Source organism: Rhinatrema bivittatum, chromosome 15, assembly GCF_901001135.1.
Source record: "Rhinatrema bivittatum chromosome 15, aRhiBiv1.1, whole genome shotgun sequence".
In the NCBI taxonomy this organism is placed as follows: Eukaryota; Metazoa; Chordata; class Amphibia; order Gymnophiona; family Rhinatrematidae; genus Rhinatrema; species Rhinatrema bivittatum.
In genome coordinates, this window is record NC_042629.1 from 61266679 (window position 1) to 61287034 (window position 20356).

General features: G+C 46.2%; 1 protein-coding gene across 1 annotated transcript in view; it reads left to right on the plus strand.

The window, feature by feature from the left end:
* EPHB2 (EPH receptor B2) overlaps positions 1-20356 on the plus strand; it is a 319521-nt gene that overhangs the window by 265029 nt on the left and 34136 nt on the right. Inside the window, 1 exon segment of the mRNA XM_029578869.1 lies at positions 14356-14480. Within this exon segment, the coding sequence (XP_029434729.1) occupies positions 14356-14480 (125 nt within the window).

Genomic DNA, 20356 nt, shown 5'->3' on the forward strand with positions numbered 1-20356 from the left:
AGATGAAAGACCTCCCAGAGATTCCTGGCACAAGGATGCAAACCCTGCAAATTTCTTTTTTTTTTTTTTTTTTTTAAAAATCACTGAAAAATAAAAATAAATTTAAAAAATTCCCCGAACACAGTTGGCTATCTTAGGATAGGAAAAGAACGAGCACATTGTTATCGGAAATGAAAGAAAGGGGATGGAGATACTGGAGACATAATGTGCCAGATTCCCTTGGCATTAGCCTGGGTGACCCCCCCATGCAGGGTCGCCTTCCTGACACCCCCCCCCTCTCTTCCCAGCAGAATACGAACGGGGTTGACGAGCGCGCTGGTGCCAGAGCCTGGGGTTTTTGTGGCTTCGGAAGACCGGGATAAAAAATAGTCCAGAGGGGCTCATTAGCTCCAATGGACCCTGAGTCCCCCCGAGGAAAGGCCCCCACACAGTGAGGGGCCGGGAGAGCACATCTGGGAAGAAACTGTCCCAGGCTCAGGAATCTTTTAAGGACGGGCAGGCCCCCAGGCCTCTGACTAAGAAGCGGAGCTTGCACGGAGCTGGATGGAGAGGCAGACTGTTTACAAGATCTCACGCTGTAAAACTGCCGGATTTTCATGACTAAGAAACCAGGCCGCTGAGTAATCCCCGCCGCTGGCCGCAGGGCGCTGAAAGGTACTGCTGCTGCTGTACAAAGCTGGCATGCCCGCAGCTGTTTGGGGCAATGCCCAGTGTCGGGTAGGTAGCACAGGGTCAGGAGAAAGAGGATGATGGGGGGGGGGGAGAGAGGGGGGGATAGGAGTGTAGTATAGAAACTGCAGCTTCACGCCGGTACCCTTGTCTGTATCAGTGAGAGAGGAAGAGAAGAGAAGGAATGTGCTGGGTCAGAAGGCTAAACACAGGAATACACCGGAGGGGACGGGCACAGAGATACAGCACTCGTTGCTTGTAGGACTGGGGGGGGGGGGGGGGGAGGGCTCAGGGGATGGCACAGAGATACAGGGACTATAGAGAGCTTTCAGGATGGGTACATGGATCCAGAGCTGCAAACTCGAGAACTGGTAGGGATGGGCTCAGGGATACAGAGCCTGTCACCTCTAGGACTGGAGGGCTTGGGGGATGGGTGCAGGGATACAGAGCCTGGCACCTCTAGGACTGGATGGCTCAGGGGATGGGCACAGGGATAGAGAGCCTGTCACCTCTAGGACCAGAGACAGTGAGTTTTGTGGGTTAGGACTGCAATGCATTGATGGATCTATGAGAATGTGTGGAGATGTGAAACTAGATGCATTGTAGGGGTAGCGTCTGGATGGGTGGGGGATTAAGTATCAGAGGGAATACTGGAAGCTGTTACACAGTGCATGCACTACCTCTGAGTCCAGTTGAACCCGCGTGCCCCCCCCCCCCCCTCCCTTACACTTCTGTATTGCCCCAGGACAGGGCAATATTTTCAGGACTTTTTTTTTTTTCTGGAGAGTCAGCTCCACTTGCTGAGCCCGTGATACTGCTCTCCAGGTCATGCAGCACCCTTGCCACCCACAACCACTCTATATCTGGGGGTCACCGTGCCGAGCCTGACCCCAGAACCACAGCCACTTCGGCGCACTAAGAACGGAAAAATGCCAGAATTCCCCGCTGGTCGACTCGCCATAAACCAGGCTCCCAGCCTAGTAACCTGAGCCTCGAGGGGAGGGAGAGCAGCCCCCCCCCCCCCAAAGGGATCCTCCACAAAAGCTGAGATCTCGCAGCTGTTCCTGGTTTGGTTTCCATCCTTAAGTTCTGAATGTTTTTGTTTCCGAAGGAGTTGGTTGGGGGGGTGGGGAGGAGGTCGGAAGCTTAGACATTAGCTGGGTCACTTCTGCCTTGATGGGGTTTTTTGTTTTTTTTCCCCCAGAATAAAAGCACAAATGTTCACTCTCTCTGACCAGGCCTGAAGGGGCTAAAAGTGATCTGAGATGGAAGAGGCTGATGTGTTATCCTACCTATAAACTGACTCTCCCGCTTAATCCACGTGCGCTGTCGTGGAGCTGTTTGGGGGCAATGCCCGGTGTCAGGTAGGCAGCACAGGGTCAGGGGGAGATAGGAGTGTAGTAAAACATGGTCTGAGTGACTGTACAGGGACTCTCTCAGGACATTAAGATGCCAGGGGGCAGGCGTGCCAACCCTGTCTCGGGGCTTCAGGAGCTCCGGGAAATGTTAATGCTCTCCTCTGTCACAATATGCAAAGGATGAAAGACAAGTCAGTGGCACTCTGGAGTCCGTCCTTGCCTCCCCTCACCCTCTCCCCGCTGCCGGTTTACCCGGGTGACTCTATCTCTGCCTTGCATAAATGGCCTTGCAGCTTGTACCTCTTGAAGTCCTGGAGCAGGCTCTCCAGCGGGCCGCATTTAGGATGTAATAATGGGCTCGCAGAGACTGCAGTGCTGACAGAGTGATGAGGCACAGTGCAGGGAAAGGCGCGGGACGGCGACTTTGACACAGTGCAGACGCCGCGTATGGTCTGTATTAAATGAAACACCCTTAATGCACGGTGTCACGGCAGAACGAGTCCCACAGTCTGCGCGGGAGGAGGAGAAGGCAGCATGAGAGGCACTTCTGCAGACGTGCCCCCCCCCCGTGTCGGACGGTTCACGCGGGTGTTAACAGACAGTCCTCGTGCCATTCAGAGCTCATCTCCATCATTCTACCGGGGAGAATTACAGACAGATTCAGGTGTTGCAGGTAGGACTGCAGATGCACCTCGGGAGAGGAGGATAGAACGTTGCAGGGCCAGACGGAATGGGGGTGGGTGTCACATGCTGAACGGCGTCGCGCCTGTTCCACATAAGAAAAGACCGTGCTGAGTCGGAGCAAGGTCCATAGAGCCCAGCGTTCTATCTCCAACAGTGTCCGAGCCACTAGGTCACAAGTACCTGGCAGATCATACAAGCAGATCTACTTCTGGTTACTCATTCCCAGGGACAGTGATGGTTTTCCCCCACTCTTATCTGGCTAATAATGGTTTATGGGCTTTTCCTCCAGGAATGTTTCCCAAACCTCTCTTAAACCAACCCCGCCGTGCTATCGTCTTGCTCCCATCCTCTAGCAACAGGTTCCACAGCTTGGTAGTGCACCGGGTGAAAAGGTACTTTCTACGATCTGTTTTCAGTATTATCTGAAAGGGTAAATAGCTGTCCATTATTTACCTCTTCCATCCCCCCTTCTGTCATGTCTCCTTTCTGCCGTCTCTTTTCCAAGCTGAAGAGCCCTATCCTGTCTAACCTCTCATCATAGGAGAGATGCTCCATGGCTCGGCACAGAGGCGTTATCTGTTTTACTTCTCCATTCCTTTCGGATAATTCCTAACCTGCTGTTCGCTTTTTTTTACCCCCGCCGTGCACTGAGCCGAGGATGTCGGCGTATTGTCCACAAAGACTCCAAGGTTCTTTTCCTGGGTGGTGACTCCCAAGATGGAGCCCAGCATTATGTACCTGTAGTCGGGATTATTTTTCCCCAGTACGTCACGTGGCACTTTTCCACGTTAAATTTCCACTGCCGCTCGGATGCCCAGTCTCCTAGTCTCACAAGGTCCTTCTGCAATACCTCCACAATCTGTTTGAGAAACTCTGAATAATTTTGGGTCATCTGCAAATTTGATCACTTCACATGTTGTTCCTTTTCCAGAACATTTATGAATATGTTAAACAGCACAGGTCCAGGTACTGATTCCTGGGGCACTTCATCCATAACCTTTCTCTGGAAAACAGACTAGTTCTACTGTCTTGTTTCCTGTCTTTTAACCAGTTACCAATACACACTGTCACCTATCCCATGACCTTTTATTTTCCTGACAAGTCCCTAATGGGGGACTTTATCAAATGCCTTCTGAAAATCCAAATGCACTATATCAGCTGGCTCACCTTTATTTATTTTATTTACTTCTTCAAAAAAATCTAATAGATTTGTAAAGCAAGACTTCCCTTTGTTGGAACCATATTGACTTCTTCCCATTAAGCTATGACTATCTATATGACTAGTAATTTCATTTTTAAGAATAAATTCTACTATTTTGCCTGGCATTAATATTAGATTGACTTTAGAGCCCTTTTTAAAATTGGTGTTACATCGGCCACCCTCCAGTTTATAGTAACTGTCATTGGTTTAAATGATAGGTTATTCGTTACAAGTTACTGATAGCAGGTCTTTCAGAACTCTGGGTGAATACCATCTGGTCCTGGTGATTTGTTACTTTTGAGTTTGTCGGTTTCATCATCTTCCATTATCACATAGATTTGCTTTAGTTGCTCAGAATCATCACCATTAAATAATATTTGAGGTGTGGGTCTGTCCCCCATGTCCTCCTCAGTATAGACCAATGCAAAGAATTCATTCAGTTTTTCTGGCTATTTTCTTGTTCTCCCTGATCATCCCTTTTACCCCTTGGTCATGTACTGACCCAACTGACTTCCTCACAAATTTTTTGGCTTCAAATGTACTTGAAAAATATTTTTTTGGTCGTTTTTACCTACATGGTAAACTTCTTAAATTCTTTTTTGGCTTGTCTCACTTCTATTTTACTGTTTGTTTGTTTTTTCCAATCCTTATGCTCTTATTTATTTTCTTCATTTGGGTCTGCTTTCGTTCAGCAAACAAAGCTCTCTTAACCATTCCCTCAGTCAAGACAGCGAGACTAACACAGGTAAGAGAGAGGGCATTGTCTTTAGCAGGACCTATACTCTGGAACACAATGCCTATGGAGATCAGATTACAGAGAGACCCCAAAACATTCAAGAGAAGTCTAAAGACATGGCTTTTTAAACAAGCCTTTTATAAAGAGACCGGAGAATAGAAAATACACTGGAATAAACAGAAGAGCACCGGCACACAGCACTATTCTCATAAATGTGCATTACAATATTTTAACATATTGAGTACACAATGAATGTAATAATATAACACAGTAAATGTGATTTTTTTGACCTGTAAAAGTACCTTCTAGGTACACCTGGCCAGAACCTACATCACTAAACATTTGTACGTATTTTTATGATTTAATGTAACCGAAACTTAATGGCACCGGTTAGAATGTACTACAGTACGCTTACTGCAAACTTACTTATGTGCCTACATGTAAACCGTTGCGATGGTATATAACTTAGCGACGGTATAGAAAAGACTTTAAATAAATAAATAAATAAATGAATGAATGAATGAATGAATGAATGATGCCCTTTTGGCTTTAACTGCCTTTTTCACCTCACCATTAAACTATGTTAGCACTCATTTAGTCTTCTTTTGACTTTTATAAATGCATGGAATACATTTTATCTGTGCTTTCAAGGCAGTATTTTTAAACAATATCCACACGTCATGCAAACATTTAACCTTGTAACTGCTCCTTTTAATTTTTGTCTAATTCATTTCATCATTCTGGCCTTCTTTTTAAAGTTATATGCTACTACAGTAGTTTTACTTAATGTCCTCTCTCCAGTGATTATCTCAAACTTGATTGCTTTATTTTATTTCAAAATTTCTAGGCCACCTATACAAAGCATGAGGCAGCTTACATGGTTCCATTATGATCACTATTGTTAAGCGGCCCCCTACAGTAACCCCGTGCACCAGGTCCTGTGTTCCACTGAGGACTAGATCTAACATAGCTCCCTCTCTCATCTTCTATGAAGCAGTTAATTATGGCATCTAGAAACTTAACTTCTCTAGCATGTCCTGATTAGAAATTCACTTAATAAAAAGTAGGGTAATTAAAATCTCCCATTATTATTATGTTGCCAATTTTATTTGCCTTTCTAATTCTGCTAGCATTTAATAGTCTCTTTCTTGGCCAGGTGGAAGGTGGTATACACCCACTGCTGTACTTTTACCCATCACACATGGAATTTGTACGCATAAGGATTCCACAGTGCATTTTGTTTTTTGCAGGACTTTTAGTATCAGCAGTCGGGTTCCATCCTGGTTTAGATGGAGACCATCCCGTTGGAATAGGCTCCCCCTTTCCCAGAATGTTTCCACGTTCCTAGCAAATCTAAATCCCTTTTTCCTGCCCCATCGCCTCATCCACGCATTGAAAATTTGGAGCTCAGCCTGCCTCTGGGGTCCTGTATGTAGAATGGGGAGCATCTCTAAGAATACAACTCTGGAAGTTCTGGATTTCAGTTTTCTACCTTAAAGCCTAAATTTTGCTTCTAGAACCTTCCTCCTGCACTTTCCTATGTCATTGGTACCCACATGTACCACAACAGTCGGCTCCTCCCCAGCACATGCTATAATCTTATGGAGGTGACACGTGAGGTCTGCTATCTTTACACCAGGCAGGCAGGTTTCCAAGTGAACTTCATCCTCTCCAACCACCCAGCTATCTACTTTCCTAATGACCAAATTGCCAACTACAATAGCAATTTGAACCCTTCTCTCCTGGGCACACACCCCTAGAGAGTCATCCTCGATGCAAAAGGATAAGGTATCAACTGGTGGGCTCTTCTTAGCTACAGGATCCTTTCCTGCCCCATCATAGTGATGGTCTCCTACCAGATGCTGCTGCTCCTGCCAGACTGGAGTTGGGAGCACTCTACTATGATACTGAAGGTCTCCTCTATAAACCTCTCTCGTCTTCCTCAGCTCCTCCAGGTCTGTTAGTCTGGGGTCGGACTAGTTCTCTGGGAATCGGGCGCGCTTTACACTGAGTGCACACATACTGGATAGCCCCAGTCTCCCTGCTGGACGTTTGTCTGTATCTTAATTTAATTGAGTTGCTAACATCTTGTAAAGCTATTTAAGAAGTAAAAATTCTTGATCAGATTTTTAAAACTATTGAATGTATTGGGTGTGTTTTGTGCTAGCTTGTCAATTATCTACAAAAGAACTAAAATTAATCAGTTATTAAATCTGGGCTAATTGCACGTTGTTGTAAATCCCTAATTGATTCTTATTTTGAATATTTTCCTCCTAATAGCGGGTAACAATCTATAAATAAAATGTGTGACTGGGGTGGGTGGGAGATGGGGAGGAAGGGTCCAGGAACCAGCTCTCACACCTTCACAGAGCAAGCAAATTACTTTTGCAAACCCAAAATGACTTTCCCAGGACAGAAATATACACTGAGTTAAATCTAAACCTTAAGCTGCACACAGGATGAATTCAAGCTCTCTCAATATTTTTATTCACACCTGTTCCACTGGTGACTGCATCTGTCACTGCTAATCATGTCCTATCCTTTCCTATCCCAGGTGGTGTCAGTGACTCCACAAAGCATTGCAAGATATCTTAGTACCATATTTATCTGTTAACATCATCAGTCTTTCAGCTTTTAATCTGCAAATGGCAAAAAGGACTTGACAGGTTTATTGACAGAGGGGTGATGGTTCTTGGTTTTCACTGGTGTTACCATAAGTAATTGCTCTTAAGAGAATTTACCAGTCACATTAGTTTCAACAATAGACCTAATAATTATGTAAGATTTGTACTGTATCCTATAGCCAAGTTCTCACAAAGAGCTTTCAGTATGGTTTATGAAAAACTGCTTGGTTAAAGAAGGCGTCCGTTCAGCCTACTTCAGACTGTCCACAATTGTTCAGTCTTATCAATCAGTGTTAGTACTCAACTACGTTTGAGTCAACTGAGGCACAGAGAAATAAAGTGACACTGCTAAGGATACATCCCAGCTGCCAGCCATAGAAGTTTGACTGCTTGTAGGATATCACTCCTTATCCATTGTAATTTCTCTACTGTCTTATTACCTTGAAAGGGACCCAATGCAGTTTACATCATTCATCATAAATACATTACAATGCATCAAAATAATATGCAACCACAAATACAGTGATTCAGAATCCCTGATAGTGGCCTTCCTCATTCCCTGCTCAAACTAGGGAGAGTGATAAGCCACATCAGGTTTTGTCATCTTTTCTACCCTGGAGGCCAAGCTGGGCAGAATGGCCCAACCTACCCTGGGACTGGACTATCTAGCATAATGAACCAAAGCTCAGAAATTCTAGTTATTCTCATAATATCTGGATTAGCTGTATTCCAACATGGTGCTGTTTTGTCACAAAAGCCTGAAATAGAAGGAGCTCTCCGTAAAGGAGCTTCTCTATCCCCATGAAGCCTCAGTCAGGTTTGTTTGCCTGGGGGCAAAATATCCCATTGCACAAATACTGTATTACTGGCATGTGCTGGTGATAGGCTCGCTAAGTGCACGGTACCAGCAACAAGCCTCAGACAAATTTAGAAGGTCAAAGTGCTCTCCAGCACCCGCTAGTAACAGACACTGCTTTCTCAGTTTGGGGCTCTGGCCTTTCACACAAATATTTGCCCAGTCCCTGTCCCGTTTGCCTCCGGGAGTCAAAAGAACCCAGAAGATCTGTATGATACAGTCACTCATCCACCCTCTGTCATTTGAGGAAAACCCACGTCCCCAGAAAAGCTCCCTTCTAATTCTCTGGCTGCTGATGTATGAACGAGCCTACCCCTCCTCCCCCATTCATCCCACTACTCTTCCTCAGTCAGTATTGATCCTTAGTCTCCTTCTGGCACATGGCGCTCGGCGCATGGCGCTCGGCAGGGCAGATTCTGTGTGCAGCCCACCTCACTCCATCCCAGCATTGCTGAATGTTTCTTCCCATGCTGGCTCTGTGCCATTCCAGGGGCAATTTTCAAAACAAATGCAAAGTCCCAGGGGGGGGGGGCACGCTTCCTTTGAAAATTGCCCATGGGCACAACTGGCCTGGGCATTTTGCACCTGCTTTTTATGGGAGCTGAACGTGACCGGGAAAAAGCACGCATGTGCTTGAAAATGCAATGCAAGCAGGATATTTCCTAATCCCATCCTCTGGAGCCCCTTCTCTTTAATCCAGGTAAAAGCTCATACGCTGTGCCAACCTGCCCCATAAAAGCTGGGCAGTTCTCAGATTGCTCTTTTCACCCCAGGTAAATGGTTTCTGGAAATTATCCTCCCAGGGCTCCATGAGGGGAAGCGATTCAGTTCAGAATCGCTCGGCATCTAGGAGGTAGCAGGATTCAGACCCCTGCCATGTTAAATAATCATGGGGTGAGATCCCCCTGTGCAAGCACGTCAAAGGACCTTTCCCAGTAGCTGGTAGGGAACCTCAGCCAAACAAACGGGGGGGGGGATTGGAAAATCCAGCATGGGAGGAGTTTGGGTGGAGTTAATGGTAGTGAGCAGCTCCTAACATCAAACGTGATAGAGTAACGCACAGCAGCGCAGGTTTTAACGCCAGAAATAATTCCACCTTTTTTCTGTGGAGAGAGAGAGAGACCAATATGTAACTTTGCTATTTATACCACTGTAAAAGGAGGCACTTTAAACTCGGGGTGGAGTGTGGGGGGTTGGGGTAGATCTGCTCTGATCACATTCTGAGCCAAGAAGGAATTTACCCATGCAAGAACTTAACTTCTGTTTAGAAGGATCTTCTTCCTGCTTGGATCCCTCACTATAGGAACCTGGTTCAGATTTGACCATCCTTAGATTCAGAAACTAGGATTTATCTCCAGGAGTAAGAGTTATGTCTCTGAATTGCTCAGAATCACTGGGAATAAAGAACTTAACCACCTGATAAATTAAAAAGAGCCTCTGGGGAAAGGGGATGATGCATCCTCTTCTGAGAGAAGCTTTCCTGAGATAAAGCCTCCTGAAATGGAATATCCCCCCCCCCCCCCCCCGTTTCTGCCCCTCGTGTGCATTCACACACCTGCCAGCAGTCCTCTTGGTCCCAGAAGTCGGCTAGCGGTTAGCTCCAGTGTAAACTGTACGCATGCCTTGATGCTGTGACATGCCCACCCATGAGGGCGCCGGGGGGGGGGGGGTTTTAGCTGATGTTCCGGGTACGATTCCTGTAGTGGCTGCAGCGCCAGAACAAAGGCATTCGCCACGCTGCTGGGAGGGGGGAGGGGAGCGGCGCGCATTCCCAGCACTGTGCACAGAGGAGGGATGAGCTCAGCCTGTCTCGGTTGCACGGGCAGGTGTGGGCAGACAGGCCAAAGGAATATTTCTCAGGGGGGGCAGAGATAGAAATTGAACTCAGCAGGCAGAGGAACAGGCAGCAGTGTTCGGAGAATCTCTTATCGCGTGCATAAGAGGAGTGCCAGGAACCTGTTGGACGGAGGTGTAGGACTGTTGTGAAATTCAGTACGATATCCACAGTGGATCCCTCTTATCATCTATCTCCCCTGACTTGTACGGTATTTGACTCGCCGTTGTGGGAACTCTCCCCATACAGCAGCATGCTCTTGTAGAGACTTCTATTATATAAACTATTCCACAGTAAGGACTCCCCTGTACCAGTGACCCTGTTATACTGCCTGCGTTTTCTGCTAGCCGATATTAGGTTACATCATTCAATAATGACAATTGTAGTGTCAGAAGGAATCAACTGCCTAGAGAAAACGTTCTTCATCTGTTATTCCATTTCCAGCAGGAGGAATGGCCTAGTGGTTAGATCAATGGGCTGGGAACTAGGGTTCAAACCCCATATTTTGCACCAACCCTCCTTGTTACCTTGAGCAAGTCACTGTGAACTGTTGCCTCAGGTACCCACTTAGATGGTAAACTCTTCTGGGGAAGGAACTTATCATACCAGAATACATATTGCCATTGTACAGTGCTCCACACATCCAATAGAGTAACAGTGGTCATTATTTATATTATTATTACATTGGTCAGCAGGTGAATGCATAAAAAGTGAGTCCAACCAGCAGACTGGAAGCGATTGAATTGCTGCATTTATTAAGTCTACCAGCCTGTCTTTTTTTTTTATGGGAGGTGGTTGTTGGAGGGGCTTATAAAAGCAGCAGTGGTAGAATACATCTCTTTGGAACCACTGTGTACTACCTCATACCTGCCCTGTCACTGCCACCCCAAGTGAGAGAAAGTGAACACCACACTCTCTGCATTTAGCAAACCCTCATTCTATACATAGGGAAAGTTATCAAGGACAGACGTGTTACCATTTCCCCATTTTCCAATTCCACCCATGCATCCTGTGGCTCTTAAACTAGCAGGACCACCACAAGTAGGAAATGTCTCACCCTGGAGGTTGTTTTTGGTATTGCAACCTCAGAAGGTAATTTTCAGAGGAAAATGTAAATGTAATATACTATCTTTGCAATTTTTAAAAGCCCATTTACTTACATTAATGTTAATATTTACATTTTCCTTTGAAAATGACCCTGTCATTCTTGGAAGAGGAGAGAGTTTGGAAGGTTATTTCTAATTAAAGATGAACAAAAAACCACTTCATTTAAAAATAAAAAAGTTTCATAACAGTTTTTTTTCCCCCCTGATGTTCTTGACATGGAGGAAATGGAGCTATGACGTTGACAGTGTGTCCACCAATCAGAACGCGAGATTTCAAGTTCATTATTCTAGGCCATGGCCATGAATGTGAAGATCAAAACATAAACTCAGAGAAATTGGCTTTTAGGGGAGGGGCGGAATGTTGCAAAGCAGGGCATGCCTTTTACAGGCACAATTTTTTTTTTTTTTGTGAAAATACAAGTTTCATGCATATATCTTTAATACCTACCCAGAACACCCCTTTTCTTGTGCAGTTAAGTTTAATCATTTTTAGTTAGCTGAAAATTATTATTATTTACTATTTATAAACTTTTTTATACCGCTATTCGTGGCAACATCATATCGGTTTACATTGTAACAACAGGGTGAAAATACAATGAACAGGAGGGGGGGCACGTGGATGAATAGGAACAGAGAGATTAGCGAAGGAAATATGAGAACCAGACAGCAACATCAACATTAAATAAGTAATAAAAACAAGGTAAATATTCAACAAATGTTGTAGTTACGATTACAGCCAAATTTTACATTGAGTGCACAGAGCTGGATATAACTCCCTTATTTTAGCACCTAAGTCCCAAATTAAGCTTTTAAATGCACCGTGTGCCTGTTTCACCCCCGCCACCCTTGATTTCAGATGGCTTCCCAAATGTTTTTTCAGATAGATACTGAAAATTGGCATTCTCTGATGGCGAAGTAACATGTAGTGCTAAAAACATGGTCTAACACTTCTCACCACTACTGCTAGTAAGCATAGTGCATCACCTTCAGTGAGTCGCTCCGAGCTGTGAAACCCACAAACCAAGCTTCCAGACCCACTGCCAACTGTGAGACCCCCAGGTCCAGCTTGCAATCCCACTACTGCCACCAACTTTCACTGTGTTAACCTTGAGTAAGTCACTGACCCTTTAAAGGTCTTAAGCAGAGTGACCTGTAACCATGGGATGTGTCGTGCATGGCAATGTGTGCAGTCTACTGAAAGTAATTATTATATTGCTTGGCCTTTGCCTTCTCTGCTGCCCCGTTTTATGTCGATATAACATTTGTTCCTCAGCATTTTTCTGCAGCCAGAGCTTTTTTCAAATTAGTTCCATAATTCAGTGGAAGTTGCAGGAAAGCCAGTAAGGTAGAATATTCTATGAATATGGAGTAAATTTTCAGTAAGATGCTCAACTGCAAAGGTACACGCATGCTTGAGAGACCTTGTTTTCAGTTTTTATTTTATTTTACCCAGGAATTTATTAGTGTTTGTTATAACGAGAACAGAAATGGGAAAAGTCAATGGAAAAAAACGACTAGTCATATTTCTAGGTAAATATCATTTTTGTTCTTGTTATAATAAATTACATTGATAAATTTTTGGAAAAAATAAAATAAAAACCGAAAATGAAGATCCCAGCCCCCGTAGAATAAGGGGATTTTTGAGCCTCAGGTATCTGCGTACGTGTGTACATGAAGGATGCAGACGTAGCTGCGTTGGCGGCAGGTTTTCCATGTGCATATCTTTTGGCAGTGTGAGGCAGGGCTTGCCAAACCTGTCCCGGGGACCCCGCAGCCAGTCGGGTTTTCAGGACACCCACAGTGAATATGCAGGAGATAAATTTGCATACCATGGAGCCTTGGTATATGCAAATTTATCTCCTGCATATTCATAGCGGATATCCTGAAAACCCGAATGACTGTCGGGGGTCCCCAGGATGTAAGGTATGCTATCGGTGCAGGGGCCAGACCCCCAGTTCAGAATTGAGTTCTAAGCAGGGATTGGTCTCTTCACCCTGGAGCAAAGTGAATAAATGAATATTAAGTGTGGGACTAACATACTTAGTACTCAGCCGAGCGGGGAGGAGGTAAGAGCCCCTCTCTTCCTCCTGGCTTGGCTTGTGAACAGTGGCGGGGGGGGGGGGGGGGGGGGGGGGGGGGGAAGGGGAAGGGGAAAATGATGTAAGGGGACTTGCAGCTCCCCCACAGACATTTTCACAAGGCTTGGAGGCAGGTGGAATGCCAGAGGGATGGGGGAAGGACAGGAAGGTGTAAACACATACCCCCCCACCACCGCCCCCACCCCAGCACAAGCTCTTTTGGGGTTTTTGAACATGAGAGGGATGGGCCAGATCCTAGTCATCCAATGCTGAATAGCCAAATTTTAGGTTGCTATTTTCAGCTCAGAATTCAGTTTCCTAATTGAGGCACCTAAAATAAGGCCCAATATTAAAAAAAAACCCAAAAACAAAAAAAAAACACTGAGCATCTAAAGATAGATTCTCAAAGGGCCACCTTTGCTGGCCAGATTTACAACCGAAAACAGGCTAACTCTGGCTGGCTAGATTGAAACCCGCAGGTGATTCTCTAGCTTTATCCCCTAACTTACCGCCCCCCTCACCTAACCTTTGCTAAATTTAGCTGCTGAGAGGGGCTACATTTAGCCGCTGTGTGTACTACATGGCTGGATTTCAGTAGGAGGTGGTGCAGAGGGGGTGAGGTTGGTCGTATTGATCAAAGGTGCTGGCAGAGGTCCCAGCATCCACTCGCAAGGGCCAGGCAATTAAGAATGATTAATTAAGCACCAGCACCAGTCTTTGGGGGGAGGGGGGGGATGGGCCTTCCCTGCCTGTGCCTGCCTGCCCCTGAGATCTGGGACATGGGTGTGACTGGACTGTGGTGGCCGCCTGGTGTGAGGACCCAGGGGTAAGAGCGTGCCAGCTGGCAATGACCTCCATAGCCGAATGCTCTGGCAACAAAGCGCAGACTTGCTCTGTGCTCTCCCTGTGGATCTCTGAACTGTCTTTACCCTAACGATCATGGAAAGTATTGTACATTGTTCTGATCTCTGCCTCCTCCTTCTCTCTCTCTCTTTTATCTGTCCATCTTTCTTTCTCAATCTCATCTTTCCTGTCTCTCTCCTTCTCTTGCTGTATCTTTCTTTCTCTTTCCCTGTGCCTCACTTTCTCTCTCCCTTCTCTGCTTGTCTCTGACTCCTGCTCTCCTCCTCATTTGCTCTCTTCCCTTTTTTTTTCTGTTTGTCTCTCCGCCTCTTGTCTCTCCTCCTCCTCCTCTTTATGTCATTCCAGCTCCATCTATAGTGACCATCATGCACCAGGTCAGCCGGACCATTGACAGCATCAGTCTCTCGTGGTCTCAGCCTGACCAGCCCAACGGAGTCATCCTGGACTATGAGCTGCAGTTCTATGAGAAGGTAAGAGGCCCTTCGTATGGCCAGCCGAACCTTATAACGGACGTGGAAATGGAGTGGCCGTAACGGGAGCGCTCCCCCAGTTACACAGTTTAATCCATTCGTTTTGTTTCCTGGGGCTGGGATCCAGGAGCAGGAGCCTTCAATTGCAGCAGAAATTTTTCCCCCTCTCTACTCACCTAGCCCAGTCACCTCCGCCTCGGCCTGTGGATGGGAGGGAGGGCCAAGCACTGGTGCGCCTTCCAGACCCCTGCAATAATAGGGCCCTAAGCCCATTATTATTGCATAATGGGTGAGTCCCCCGGCCCTTGGGAGTGGAAGACCTGAGCCAGGAGTCAAAGCACTGCCCCTGGACTGGTGCTTTGTCGTGTCGTTCTAATAACGCGCAGCCTGCTAGGAAGGAAAGAAGAAAGACACAGTGCATGATGACTCCCTGATGTGATGAGAGCCAGCAAGGGGAAGAAACAATGAACGATGGTTCCCTGTTGCAGAAAGTTTACATTTCAGAAATACTGCATGGGCTGTTTCACTTATAATCCATTGCATGCTACTTTTGAAACCAGTCGTCATATCTCTGATAGAAGAAGAGAGATTTAATTGGGTCTCCTGTAAAAAGATTTCCAGAGGAATGGATGTGTAAATTTGCTTGGAGAATGGTGCTGAACCGCATAAGGGGAGAAATCTCCATCGTGTTGGATTAGAGGCAAAATGAGAATATTTAAATTTTTTTTTTTTTTGGTTTTGTACAGCAGTCGAAGGGGGGGGAGACTCACAGATAACATTAAAAAAAAAAATATCCCTCCTAATTGCAAAGCTTTCTGGCGAGGTGTCGGTGAGAATCATCATTGCCGACAGATACTGAGCAGAATGAGTCCTGACCTAGTTTCTCTCCGGAGAAAGGCCTTTGTGCCGCGTTGTGTGTAAAGTGCCAAGCAGACGGGATCCTGACCTGAATGGCAGGGAAGAGAGCTAGTGCATGGCCTCTGGAAATAGCTACATGGTACAGAACGACTCCAGAGATGTACACAGCAGAGGGTGGCGAGGTGGGCAGTGTGGGAAGAGATGTGAATGACACGGACAGACCCATGTGAGGACAGAACTGGCACTCAACGTCTGCAGAAGTCATCCTTAATTCTCTCCACGGGGTCGTCCTCTGTTTATTATGTGCCGCTGTCCGTTGTACAGCCTTGGAAGCCTGCTGAGGCAGCTTGAGCTTTCACAGAGCTGAATACAACAAACTGGCTGCAGCCCAACACGGCATGCCTGTGGCCCGTTCTGGATTTCTGTCACCTTTTGTAGTGGATCCTCGTTCTTGATGTCCCCCTGCAGTACAGGGCAAGTATCTTTCCTGATAACGTCTCTGTCGACAGGAGCTGCCTGCCCAGTGCAGTGCCTCTTTCTGCTATTAATCTCTCTCTAGTTTCTAAGGCAAGGGGCTTACCTGATCATCAAAAGTAGCTCTGTTTAGTTGGGTCATCCACATGGCACACTGTGCCACTGAAACAAGATCAGAGCATGGGATTTTAGAGTATAAGCAGAAATGGCCCCTGATTTAAAACAAAGAGCCACAAATGCACCAAGATCAGGGAAGAATTCTTACGTTTTTAAAGTTAAGACGACAATTATCTTTTTTTTGTTGTTGTTGTTGCTGCTTTTGGGCTTTCATCTCAGTTGGAAATGGCCTCAATTGGTTTAGGGCATCATTAGCTTTCATTCGCAACTACCTGGGGTTCCCTCCCCTGTTTATATAATTGGCCCCCCCTTCTCCAAACTAAGCTCACCCATCGCAGTGCCAGTCCTTGACGGGGGGGGCGCCACACGCTAAGGGTCCTAAGTCTGGCCACAGCTTGTCGCCGTTGAATGATGACTGAGACTCCCTCGCCTCTACCCAGGTGGCTGTGAGTGCCACCTCCGCAGCAGCCCCAGCCACCCTATGGCAGTGCACAGTGCCGCCGCTGGCTTTGCCTGAGAACATGAAAAGAAAACAGGATAAGTTTTGGCAATCAAATTCCTGCACCCTCTGATCTTTGGAGGTTTTCGCTTTATTAATTTGGGGGGGGGAGGGCGGAGAGTTCTCCTCAGTGAAGGCGAGGCACAGAGCTGTGTTCAGCATCATATAAGCCCACAGCAGTATAGAAAAACAAGCGATTTCTAATCCGTAAAGCCTAGAAAACGAACGCGCTCTTATCTTGAGGAAGATGATACTGCTGTTCTGCAGTGCCCACTGGCCAAATTATAAACAATCTTAGAAACTTCCCGTCTGCACCTTGGTGGGATCGGGTACGCTCCTTCCAGTCAAAGGGAGCATCTGTCGTCCACAACAGGGATCATCGACACCTGTTTAAATATTATTGTAAGACAGGCTGGTTGGTGCATTGGGTGGTGTTGGGGGGGGGGGGGGGAGGGGAGCGGGGGAAGAGATTAAGTAGTAGAAGTAGGCCTGCTATCGCATGGTTCCAGGGAGCAGCATTGAGGCGTTTCTGGAGTGAGAAAAACGTCCCGTTCCCCCCCCCCCCCCCCCAACTGGCAGTAAGACCTAGCAGAGGTGCGCATCGTCTCTGGTGTCCATGACACCTCCTAATACCCTGGGACTTGCATCCTCATCACGACTGACTGAGCACCTAGGGTACAGCGGCCAACGAGCTCCGTGCCGTAGGGGACAGGATGAGCCAGTCTTCATTTTTCTTCCCATTGCTTCTTCGGACTTGCAGTCCTGATGTTCTCAGAAGAATTGGAGCTACCGGGTCAAGCCTGCAATAGTGGTGTTGAGTTAAACCCAGGACTGGCTCAACTTCTCCTTTTGGACATGGAGTTTTTGGCATTCCTGTCATTGGGGGTAAAAAGGCCAACTGGTTGTAAAATCCTACTTTTGAGCTGTGAAAATAACACTAAGATTAATCGGTAAGCACATGCCTCCTTCCTCTCCAGATAGAACAATGATATGGTTTCTATTCTAAATCCCACAGGACAGTAGGGCACTTAACTGAACCACAGCTCAGAGTCCTGGCCGCTGTCCAACCACAAACCAGATGGTTGGCCCCAATGCAATCCTCAGCCAAGCCAATTACCACCACTATCACAGGCAGGGGGACAATACTCTTGGCAACATCTTGCCAAGGTGAACAAAACCAAAGGTGGACAGATCATACCGGAACCAAACAACAGTCAAGAGAGACTCCCTCAAATGCATGTATTTCAATGCGAGATCAGTGGTAAACAAGACCCTGCTTATTCATGACCTCCTGGTTGATAACTCACCAGACCTAGTCTTCATAGTAGAAATGTGGCTAACTGAAAATGAAGAACTTGCTTTAACACAACTTATCCCTCCTGGTTATAAAATCAGCCTTCAACTTAGATTAGATGGAAGGGATGAGAGTGGGGGAAGATATTCACAGCTTTAAAAACAGGAACCACATTTCCTACAGACTGGGAAGGATTCTATGTAAGACTGGAGTTGGGGATATAGGCTAGGCCTCCCAAGAGCCTACTGCCCTCCAGTGATCCCAAATAATAAAAAAAAATGAGGGCTCTCCTTGATCTAGTGACTAAACTGGTAATAGACTCAACCCACCTCCTGATATAGGAGATTTTAACTAGCACTTTATTTGAAGAGTAATGCACATTACACCTCTTAGCTGCTACACAGTCCAATGGCTTTGCAAGAAATGAACTTAGTGCAGGGCATCTCACTGACCCCTTACTCACCTCCAACACCGAGAAAGCCAGCATATCCATTCACAAAGTCAAAACCCATTACTGAGGTCTGCTCCGATCACTCTGAGATCACATTTATCCTCAATACATGATCAGAAAATAAGGATATACCACCACAAAAGCAGGTTGTAAAGACCATGGGAACCATCAGTCCCTTACCTTTTCAACAAATATCTCTGTATCAAACTGGAAAACTTCTCAGAAGGATTGCATAACAGTTTAGTTTTGTAATGGAATGACTCCTCCACGACTGTCCCGGACCAAATGGCACCCCTGAAAGATAGGCCAATGTGCCTCACACTACTCCATGGTTTTCTAATAGATAAACCGTTATGATGGCTTTACCGAATGACGGTATATAAAACTCAATAAATAAATAAATAAATAAATATTTTTTAAAAATCTACAGAAAAGAAGAAAGAAGTTGGAGAAAATCAGAGCAATGAGAAGACAGTAAACCGGGCACTATCGTTTAAGAACTACAGGAAAGCGCTCCACGAGGCTAAAAGGGTTCATTACTCTAAGACCATAACTGGGGAAAAAAATTCGACCAAAGAATTATTCCACATCAGAAATGGCCTCCTAGATGCTTCTGCAACATCACAAGGATGCAGTGGGAAAATTCCAGGAAGCAATCCACTAAGCCAACAGTGTTCACAGCAAAATAAGTGATATTCTAAAAAAGAGTAAGAGAGGAGAAAAACCCAGCCACAGTGGCAGCATCTGGCTCAACCTTGGAGAGAACAAGGGTAGAACAACCACAGGTATTGAACAAGTCCTGACAGCAACAGCTGCATCCACTTCTGTCGCCACATCAGGAGCCTCCCTCCCACCAAAATGAAGAGATTAAATAACTCGAGAGAGCATTCACTGTCGTGGCACCTAGGCTGGAAAACACAGGTCCTGCCATTACAGCAAGGATGACGGGGAGGAAAGGGAGCGAAATCAGACATTTTTCAGTAGTGTAATGATGTGGACCTTGAGAATATTCTATGAGCATCTTAGGAAATGGAGGATACTCCTCCGATCCCTGCCCTGCCCGTCTGCTTAAGGACCGGTCAGAGTCGAACTTATCCCCATCTCAGGAAAACTGTGCATGCCTCCCTTCAACAGGGACGGTACCCAGACATCTTAAAGTTAATCAGTGTTAAACCTATGCTAGGAAAGCTCTCGTTGGACACCTCAGAATGTGCCAACTACTGTCCAACATCAGCCCCCCCTGCACTGGAGAAACTTATAGAATCCGAGAGACTTCCTTGAAGTGACTAGTGATCTAGATCCAGGGCAGTCGAGATTACAGAGTGGATACAGCACAAAAGCAATACTCATCTGACTCTTTGATGCCATGTAACTACAGATAAAGTGAGGCAGGTCAGAACCATTGATCCTCCTTGATCTCTCAGGTGCGTTTTACACAGTTTAATCACCAAATAATTCTGACCAGACTGTCAGGTGTAGGTGTCCAGGCAAGCATGAAAAACTTCTTCAAATCCTGGCAGTTCACAGAAAAACACCGGGGTCGCAATATCCTCTAAATCCTGGTCCCTGCAATGGGGTGTACCCCAAGGCTCCCTGCTGTCACCCGTTCTTTTCAATGCATACCTCTTGCTTTGGGCTCAAGGTCTTCATGTAAGTTGATGACATACAGATCCTCCTGCCTCTGTCATGAAACAACAACTCAACGTGGCCAATGCCTCCTAGGCAGCAACAAAGAACCAACTTCAGAGAAATAAGGGACAAAATGGGTGAGCAACTCCCCATTGCCAGATAACGCCTCTTCACTTATTTTGGATGACATCACTGTGTGGCCACAAGACAAAGTTTTAAAAGCCTAGGAGCCGTCCTCAGCTCACCCCTGACCATGGAGAGTCAAGGATTGGCAGTATCCAGGACAGAGTTCCGGCGCCTTGGCGTGATGAAGCAATTATGTTGCCTTCCTGTGGCCAGTAGGCCTCAAAACAGTTTTGCGAATATTACTGCTCCCCAACTCGGACTTCTGTAACCCTATCTACAGGTCTACCCCAAACTATAGGTAATCCAAAATGCTACCGCTAGAACAGTCACCGGCAGCAGGAAATCGGAAGGGGCCTCTCCCTGCCCCGACTTCCAGTCGCTCTGCGTATGGAATTTAAAATCTTACTGCTCACGTTCAGGGATGGAAG